Genomic DNA, 10,044 nt, shown 5'->3' with positions numbered 1-10,044 from the left:
CAGAGAAACCCCATCTCGAAAAAACAAAAAGAGAGAGAGAGAGAGAGAGAGAGAAAAAAAAGAATGTTCAGACCAGTTTTTATTCATACTAGCCAAAAACTTCGGAAAACATTCAAGTGCTAAAAATATCAATAGTTTAACACATTCATTATATTCATAAGAATAACTAGTCTGTAGTAAAACAGTGAGCTACTTCTATACACAAAATGGGTCAATCTCAAAAATATGTTCAGTGAGAGAAGCCTTACCAAGTATATATTGTATTATTCAACACAGACTCAAACAGACTACACACACCTATAGTTAAGAAAAAAAATAACGGGTGGTTGACATTGATGTAGAGTGTAGAAGAGTTACTAAAAAGAGGCATGAGAGAACTTTCTGAAGCAATTGATGCAGAATATGGATTCTATATTCATAGGTAAGCTGTGACCTATGGGATAAATCTAGTGAGCCATCTATTTTTGCAAACTAAGCTTTATTGGAACACAGTGATACCAGTATATTTACAATTTATCTATCATTCCTTTCATGTATAAAATAGCACAACTAAATAAGTTGGAGCAAAGATTATATACCATACAAATCCTAAGCCACTGTCTAGATTTTTACAGGAACTTTATCAATGTGTGAAATATATCCATCCTGACAATAATAGCTTTGGTTGCATACAGGCTTTGGCTGCTTAGTATTTGTCAAAATTTACTGAATTATGATGTGTGCCTTTTATTATATGTAAATTTAAACAAAAAATACTGATTGCTACTTAAGGATACTTATGCTACAGTTAAATTACTTGACCTTTGAAATGCATCCAGAAGTAAGATGGCAATAAAACAATGAAGGAATGTTCTGTATAAAGTAGAAAAGCTACAGCCTTCAAGCTCTACATGATTATTAAAGTAGGCTTGTAATATAGAATTATATAACAAAAATTAATGATACAATTTAAGTGGTAGATATAAGGTTAGTAATACAAAAATTTTCACCTCTTCTGATCTGTGAAGATTTTCAAACAAGTTGCCAGGGAATATCTTAATTATGGAAGGGAAATACAAAACACATGAAATCTGCCTACAGAGAGATATTCTGATTCAAAATGCCTTATGGACCCATTGATTTCAAATAACTCAATCCTAGAACACTGTATCCTCCTGTGTAAAGAAACTACTACTACAAAGATACAGCTTTGCCTTCTTTTTTTTCAGTTTTTTGAGACAGGGTTTCTCTGTGTAGCCCTAGCTGTCCTGGAACTCACTCTGTAGACCAGGCTGGCCTTGAACTCAGAAATCCACCTGCCTCTGCCTCCCAAGTGCTAGCATTAAAGACGTGCGCCATCACTGCCCGGCAACTTTGCCTATTCTTGTTTGGAATAAGTGTGCACATACTGTAATTCATTATTACTTTTGTCCTTAATAAAAAGGGAATTTTATAAAACATACAATACCTGAGGTGATAGCTCTTTGAAACAGTAATATATCATCACTAGAAAATAACTAGAAAGTCGCACAACACATCTTTTAACAATGGACCTCACAGCATTCTATTAACTCAATAATTAATTCAGATTTTCAGAGACATCTAAAGCAGAGCAAACAAGCAAAACAAAAAACAAATAAACAAGAAGAAAAAATAAATTCTTTCTCCTTTCTTCTAATTAAATCAATTTCATAAGTTAACTTATTAACATTACTCTAGTTCTGGCCAGGGATGATGATTATCTAACAAATGAGCTGTGCAGTATTATAATTGTGTTTGCAGTCTCTGAAGCCAGATAATCTGGGTTTAAGTACAGGCTATCTTTTATAGTACAAGGGGCATTACTTAGCCTTTCTGATTATTATCTTCATTACTTGTAAAATAAGAATAATAGGACTCCTAGGACTAATATGAGGGAAATACACGTAAGGCTTCTAGAATAGTGTTGGGAAATTGGGGAGGTAGCTCAGTGGTAGACTACTCATTCACCATATGTGAGGCCCTGTGTTCAGTCCCCAATACCACACTAAGAAGCAAAACTGACCCATTCAAAGAAAAGAGAATCCTCAAAAGAAATAAAAATGGCATTTAAGAAATATCTTGTAAAATTGCTTATGGACCCTAGCAATTAGAAAAATGCAAAAAGAAAACAACTTTGAGGTTTCATCTTAATTCCAGTTAGAATGACAAAGGTCAATAAAACAACCAACAACAAATGTTGGAAAGGATGTGGGGACAAGGGTACACTTAATCACTGTTGGTAGGATTGTACACTTGTTCAACCACTCTAGAAGTCAATGTAGAGAATTCTCAAAAAGCTAAGAATAAATCTATTATATGATCCAGCTCTTCCACTCCTTGGCATATGCTCAAAGGACTCACTATTGCTACTCCATAGGCACTTTCTCAGCCATGTTCATTGATGCTCTAATCAGGATAACTAGAAAATAGAAACAGACTAGATGTTCTTTACTTGATGAAGAGATAATGAAAATGTTGCATGTACACTATGGAACACTATTCAGCTGTATAGAAACATGAAATCATAAGTTGGCATGTAAATGGACAGAACTAGAAAAAAGTAAGGTAACTCAGACCCAGAAAGACAAATATTAATTACATGTACTCTTCTCATCTGAGGTTCCCAGCTCCAAATCCTTAGATGAAATATAACCTGGGGTAACTGCAGAAACTAGGAAAGTAAAAAGAGAGCACTGTGTGTGAGGGGCAGGATTAGGAGCAATAAGAGAAGGGACTAAGGGGATATAAAAAAGGGAAATGGGAAAAGCGTGGGAGCCTTTCATTAGTGAACAGGACGAAGATAAATATGGGAAGGAGGGAGGAAGGTAAATAAGAGTAAGGATGTCTGGAAAATGTCATTTGGAATTATACTATCAATTATTTACCTAAAAATACCTATAATAACCTTAAGTCCACATATACATACACTATATAGTTTAAATGAAATTTTCTCATCCAGACTGACAATGCTCTCCTGCAAGAGACACAAACTATCTAATAAAAAAACAAACAAACCCAAGACCACATGAAAAACCCTCTTTTGAGTTGTTGGTAAGGGTATTCCAAGAGACTCCTAAAGTATTATAGGCTACTGCTGTTGCCCTTAGATGCCTCCACAGGTGGAAGGTAAATCTCTATTGATAAAGACACCTGGCACCTCAGACACAGAGCTCAGAAGTCTCTGAGTTGGAACTGATTTAAAATCCTCCTTCCTGAGGACTAGCTGTTATATTACTAGAAAGCACCATGCAGATTTCCAAAGGAGGAAAGCAACCAAAAGTTCTTTCTGGCTATGCTAACATCTTTGAACTACAAGAATCAGCAAGGCATGTAATATATAGTGACATGCATATTTGGTGATAAGCAACAGCTCTCTAATTGGACTTAAGGCTTACTCAACCAGAGGAAAATCATGATTGGTACTGAAGCCAAGCCAACGACTTATCAAAACACAGAGTTATGGAGCCCAATCACCATGAATACCTAGATTCAGGGGTCACAGTGGAAGAGGTACAGAAAGACTGTATCAGCAAGAGGATTACAGAGTTTGTTGTGAGATTGTATCTCCTATTAATGTCATAAAGTCTCACCAACATGACTTCCTAAACATGAGCTGAACAAGGACAACAACAAACATACATGCCAAAGTGGACAGGGAAAAAGTTCATGAGGCTTCAATCCTAGACAAAGAACCACAGGCAACCACAGAATGCAGAGAATGGGAGAAATTATCCTCACTCAAGACAAGCATTCCTAATACTAACGGTCAGCATTGAAAACATATACATACATATAATATCATATGGACTGAACAGGTTCTATTTATATGTTTAGGAATATACATGGTGGTTTGAATGAGAATGGCCCCCATAGGCTCACATATGATTGGATAAGAAGTCTGCTTGGAATATGTGGTGAACCCAATGGTTATATAATATAAAGTAGATGCTCAAGGTTTGCAGTGAATAAAAAGACTGTGTTGAAGCCTGGATTGTGTAGGTTAGTTGTGCTAAGAAAGCAATTTGTTCCTGGGGTTTTATCACATGGGGCTGCTCAGAAGCCTTCAGCAGGATTAAATTATTTATGTGTAATTGCAATAGTTGAGAAGTTGCAAACAACATATTGCTAGGACTGTTCTAACTCTTTCATTCATTCAACTAGCATTTACTCGTTGTGCCAGGAGTTTGGTAGAATGCATACCTAATGCTCGTACCTAGTACCTTTTAGATTACTTAGTGAACATGTTACCATATAGCATTTCTTGAGTCTGTTTGGAACAGTCCCAATAAAATGAGCCTGGTATATGCATTTACAATTTTAATTTTCCTTACATTAGCACCAGGAACTACAGCTGGTACTTAGAACAAGATAGACAAACTTCAGCCTAACCCATGACTTTAGACCTGCTTGTGCTACCATATTCAGCTTGAATATTCATTTTAAATATGCAAACAAAACTTTTCAAAACTTTTTAAAAAATACAAATACATTCTAAACACATACTACACTTAAGCATATAGTATGTTAAGCATATAGGATAGGCTTAGAATGAAATGAATGTGAGCTCAATTGCAAATGTACACTTTTGCATATCATTTATAAATACTGCCCGAACACTTAATTGTATCTATAGACCAAGCTTACCCCCAGCATATTTTAAATGTTTCTGTCATTTTTCAAGTGTACATCTGCTTTCTTTTACAAGATTATGAGCTCTTTGAGGATAAGAATAAGATCTTATCTTACTTTATTTTCTCAGAAGGTAGTAGTCATTAAAAGTCTATTGATAAACTAAAGCTAATTTCTTAAAAGAAATAAATGTACCACATGTTCACTAAAGAATATCTGAAAGCTCAGAGCATCTTACTCCCAGAAAGGGAAAGCATATGGAGTGGAGAGTGGAACAAAGAAATAGATAATGCCAGACAAAAATACAACTATGTCCAGAGTCCATGACACAAGCAACCTGAATACAGCATGGATACATGAATTCACACAAAGATGGTTTACTCATTGTCATAAATGAATAATACTGGTTTTGTGCATTGCAAAGTCAAAATTTCTCCAATAAAAAAAAATCTAAAAACAATCCAAGAATTTAGGTGAATGTGGTAAAAATTAGAGAAGTCTATGAAATAGTATTTTTAATTAACTGCAACAGATATTCCTCCATAATCTAATGAAGCTGGAAAAATTTAATACAAGGGAAAGACTGGTTTACCAAGAAAAAGAGACAAGAGTCCCAACTAACCCTTTGGCTGCACTAATTTCTCTAGTCTCCAATTATAGATGTAGTATCTCTAAAGTCTACTTGCACAAGCTTCAGGATGTCATGTTGTTTTATACAGTTCTGTCGAGATAGAAGCTGGCTTTATAGCCAGATTCTTTTTTAAACATGACTTAACTCTCATAATGAACAAACTGTCTGACTTAAGTTTTTCATAAAATAATGTTTTCTTAAGATTGGATCTGTTTCTTGCAATGATATGATGAGTTGCCAAATGATTGAGATTTTAAATGCTCTGTTCATACTCTCATTTTATAATTAAAATTTACATTCATTAAAAAAACCAATATTAGATAGATCCTCAGGAGAAATGTACTAGGTATGAGGAAGCATGAATAACTTTGAACCTTCAGTGGCCTTTACCTAATCCAAGATTAACTGATGAAAGGGAATTGTTACTTATCAGAAAAACATAGAAAATAGGAAATATGTTTAAATTAATAAACAGCCTCTAAAATATGGGCCTTATAGAGGCTGGATATGGTTTAGGGCACTAGCTACTCTTCCAGAAGACCTGGGTCAATTCCTAGCACCCACATAGCAGCTCACAACCAACTTTAAGTCTAGATCCAGGAGATCTGCCACCTTCTTCTGGTCTACAGGTACCAGGAATGCATGTGGTAAATGGATATACATACAGGCAAAACACTCATACAAATAAAATTAAACTAAAATTTAAACCTAAAGTTAAAAATACTTTTAAAAATGTGTCTAACTTGCTAGGCAGTGGTGGTACACACCTTTTATCCCAGCACTCAGGCAGCAAAAGCAGGCCAATCTCTAAGTTAGAGATCAGCCTGGATTATAGAGCAAATCTCAGGTCAGGAAGAGACACAGAGAAATATTGTCTTTGAAAACAACAAACAAACAAATAAATAAGAAATATGTCTTACCTTTGTCTGTGAGACCTTCTGGATAGTTAAGGGAGAGATTTGGGACTGTGAAACAACTCCAAATCCAGCCCCATATATGGGCATAACAGAGGACTGACCTTGAACCACAGGCAAAAGTGGGGACTGAGTCAGCTTTGGCTGCTCCTGCAACTGGTAAATAGAAAAAAAACAGATAAATCCTCCAATTTACAATATAATACATACATATATATTCATATATAAAATATCAGTTCATATACAATATATACAACATATATAATTATATATTAAAATATAGTAGCAATTCTCTCACCCCTGAAATTTGCTAGCAATGTCCTACTAATTGGTGAGAAGAATGTATTTGCTCTGGAACACTTATGTCAGCTTGTAGGATACTAGAAAGTACCTGAGAACTAGTTGTCTGGTTTGAAGAATAAGGATGACTTGAAGTATCTGAATGTAGAACTGGTCCAGCTGCTGGCTCAGATGAAGTGTCACCTTTAACAAGGGAAACAAGCAAAAAATGTAGAAGGGAAACCATGAAGCACAATATTCAAATGATATAAATAACAATAAAATGTTCCTTTAATTTTTTTCTACTATGACAATCATAGAATTTCAAATAAAATATACATACTTAATAATTAATAGTTTTCAAAAGAACTAATATCAGCATTGGGGAGATAAAAGCTAAAAGATCACAAGTCAGAGGCCAGCCTGGGGTATATATGAGTTCAAGGACAGTGTAGGCTATAAAGCAAGGCCTGGCTCAAAATCAAACAAGTACCCAACACATAAAACTCTTCATGGATCAACAAATTGTTAACATTGGGATGTAAGCAACAGTTTCTTTTTCTTTGAATGCTAAGAATCAAACACAGCCTCGAACACGATGAATTCACATTCTGTTATTGAGTATGTTTCCATCCCTAAAATGTTCTTGGTTTTGTTTCTTCTGTTTTATGAGAGTACACTCAAACAATAAGAGAGAAGAAGAGGTAGAAGAGAAGGTTGAAGGAAAGGAGAGAGATAATATGCTCACATGTGTGTGCACAGGTATACAACACTGGTTATCGGTGCTTAGGTACCACCTACTTTTTTTTGGGGGGGGGGGCAAGATTCTCTACTGGCCTGAAGCTCACCAAATAAGCTAGCCATCAAACATTAGAGACCTGCTTGTCTCCACTTCTCCAGCACTGGGATTACAAGTGTATACCATCAAACCTGTTTTGTTTTGCTTTGTTTTTTTAAGGTGTATTCTAGATATGGAATTCATGTCCAGTGCAAGGCAATTTCTGAGTCATCTCCCCAGCCTGACATCAAATTCTTGATCCTCCTACTTCAGCCTTCAGTGTGCTGAGATTATAGGCAGATGTTACCCTGTCCACCTTCCAAAGTCTTAAATTTTTCTTAATAAAGCAAATTTAATGGGACTGGCGAGATGGCTCAGCAGGTAAGAGCACTGACGGCTCTTCCAAAGGTCCTGAGTTCGGATCCCAGCAACCATATGGTGGCTCACAACCACCCGTAATGAGATCGGAAACCCTCTTCTGGTGCATCTGAAGACAGCTGCAGTAAAATTACACCGGAGCAGAGTGAGCAGGGCCAGAGCAAGCCACACACATGATGGTTCACAGCCATCTGTACAGCTACAGTGTATTCGTACACATAAAATAAATCTTTAAAAAAAAGTATCTAAGAAGGAATAAAGCAAATTTAAAATAATCATAAAACCCAGGCATAATGGCACACGTTGGTAATCCCAGCACTTGCCAGGCAGAGGCAGGACGATCTCTGTAAATTCAAAGCCAGCCTGGTCTACAGAACAAGTTATAGGACACCCCAAACCACATAGTTGAGGCCCTATCTTGAAAAACAACAACAATAAAATCATATAAACATAATACTAGGAACTGAAGATATAGTTTTGTGGTAGATTACTTGTCCTATAATGTACAAGGCCTTGGACTCTTCTCTAATCACTGCAAGTGGGGAGTAGGGTAGGAAACAAGAAGTAAGGAAGTAGGAAAGGAGAATAGGAGGGGAAAGAGAAGGCAAGGAAAGGGGAAGAAGGAAGTAGGGAAAAAGCTGCAGCTAGGCACAGTGACATATAGCCATAATCCCAGCTCTTAGAAGGCATAGGCAAGAGGATCATGAGTTTGAGAGCCCAGCCTGGACTATATAGCAAGATCACCTCCAGAACAAACAAACAAAGAAAAAAAAACAAAAAGAATGAGGAAGAAAAATCAACTAAATCTATTTGCCAGTCATTTCATGTATATCCTAACTAATATACACTTGTTGTTAAGATTTAAATAAACGTCTCATGGTTCATAACTCCTACAAAGTATGTAGGAAAATGTACTCCCTTTGTAGAACAGCTGCCTATAATGATGCAAATACTGTGTTTTTACTTTTTACTTATTTATATTTTATTTAATTAATTATTTGCTTTTGCTGTTATTGTTTTGATACAGTCTCCCTATGTAGTCCGGGCTGACCTGGGATTCACTATGAAGACCAAACTGGCCTCTAAGTCACAGAGATCTGCCTGCCTCTGAATTCAGAGTGCTGAGATTAAAGGCCTATGGTATTACTCTGTGTTCTTTAAAAAGACAAATGAATTATACAAAAAACAAAAAACAAAACCAAAAGCAAAATGAAACAAAACCCTAGAGGACTTAAGTTTTCATTCCAGTCTAAAATACTAAGGCTCTTAATATCTAGAAAACTCCTTCTTAAGAAACAAATTGTATCTTTAGTACTAAATTTTCTTCATGGATTTATTCTAGACTATTGTAAATATTATTAATAACATTTCTCTGAACTGTAGTAGTTGCTATAGTATAATATTTCTGCAGCTAGAATATTGGGAAATTCACTTAATGAATTGGGATGAGTTTCATGTGCTCCAGACTGGCCTTAAACAAGCTGAGTATGAACATGAACTTCCAATCCTCCTGCCTCCATTTTCCAAATGCTAGAATTATGGATTAAGCACTACCTTGCCCAGTTTATATGCTGTGAAGGATCAAGCCCAGGGCTTCCAGCATACTAGACAGTACTCTCAACTGAAACAAATTCCTAGCCCAACTTTCTTGATTTTAATATAAGGAAACTATCTGGTCTATTTCAAATGTCTTTAAAGGCTTAATAGAATAATAAACAGTAGAATACTCTGAAAAGTACAAAAATGCTATTAAAGAAACTACATTTCTTTGTCTTTATAGCTGTCTTACCCCTAACAGAAGAGGACTGCTGCTGTGGTTTGCCCTGTAGAAGCTGCTGTCGAACATGTTGATCAACTTCTGTTTCTTCACACTCAGCTGCAGTGTGTGGGCTAGGAGCAGGTTGTAAAGTTGCAGTCTGCTGCTGAGGAAATACATTCCTCACATACTTGCACTGGGAATCCCTGCGTTCCTCCAAGCATCCAGCAGGCTTCTTTTCCCTTATCTTTTTAATCAGTGTCACACGGTCCCTAATGGACTTAGCAACAGCTTTGGAATCACTTTCATGGAAGAATCCAGACTTGACCTACAAAGAGAATATAATAAATAAATTTTTCTTGAAATTTTTAGCTTTCTTTATTTAAATCATATTTTGTACCCCAAATCCAAAATTCTAGTAAATAACTGATAATTAATAGTTGCTCTCTATATGCTTTTTAAATTGGACATGCACACATATGAGAATCTTTAACTAATGTAAGAATAACACTTCAGGGTATGAGGCAAGAGGATCTTGTAAATGCCAGTTACAAAGTCTGTTTTAAAAACCAGTAACAGCACCGGACAGTGGTGGCACATGCTTTTAATCCCATAATCCCAGCACTTGGGAGGCAGAGGCAGGTGGATTTCTGAGTTTGAGGCCAGCCTGGTCTACAGA

At 36.1% G+C, this 10,044-nt stretch overlaps 1 protein-coding gene across 6 annotated transcripts in view; it reads right to left on the bottom strand.

Moving 5' to 3' along the window:
* The window catches only part of Wnk3 (WNK lysine deficient protein kinase 3), a 149,132-nt gene that overhangs the window by 56,994 nt on the left and 82,094 nt on the right, over positions 1-10,044 (bottom strand). For all 6 annotated transcript variants that reach the window (XM_031369026.1, XM_031369025.1, XM_031369023.1 and 3 more), the window contains 3 exons: positions 9,399-9,693; positions 6,566-6,657; positions 6,181-6,330 (listed from right to left, as the gene is read on the bottom strand). In XM_031369026.1, coding sequence (XP_031224886.1) covers positions 6,181-6,330; positions 6,566-6,657; positions 9,399-9,693 — 537 coding nt within the window. The remainder of the gene's footprint in view (positions 1-6,180; positions 6,331-6,565; positions 6,658-9,398; positions 9,694-10,044) is intronic.

This window comes from Mastomys coucha, chromosome X (assembly GCF_008632895.1).
Source record: "Mastomys coucha isolate ucsf_1 chromosome X, UCSF_Mcou_1, whole genome shotgun sequence".
NCBI lineage: Eukaryota > Metazoa > Chordata > Mammalia > Rodentia > Muridae > Mastomys > Mastomys coucha.
This window is presented reverse-complemented; position numbering and strand designations above follow the sequence as displayed.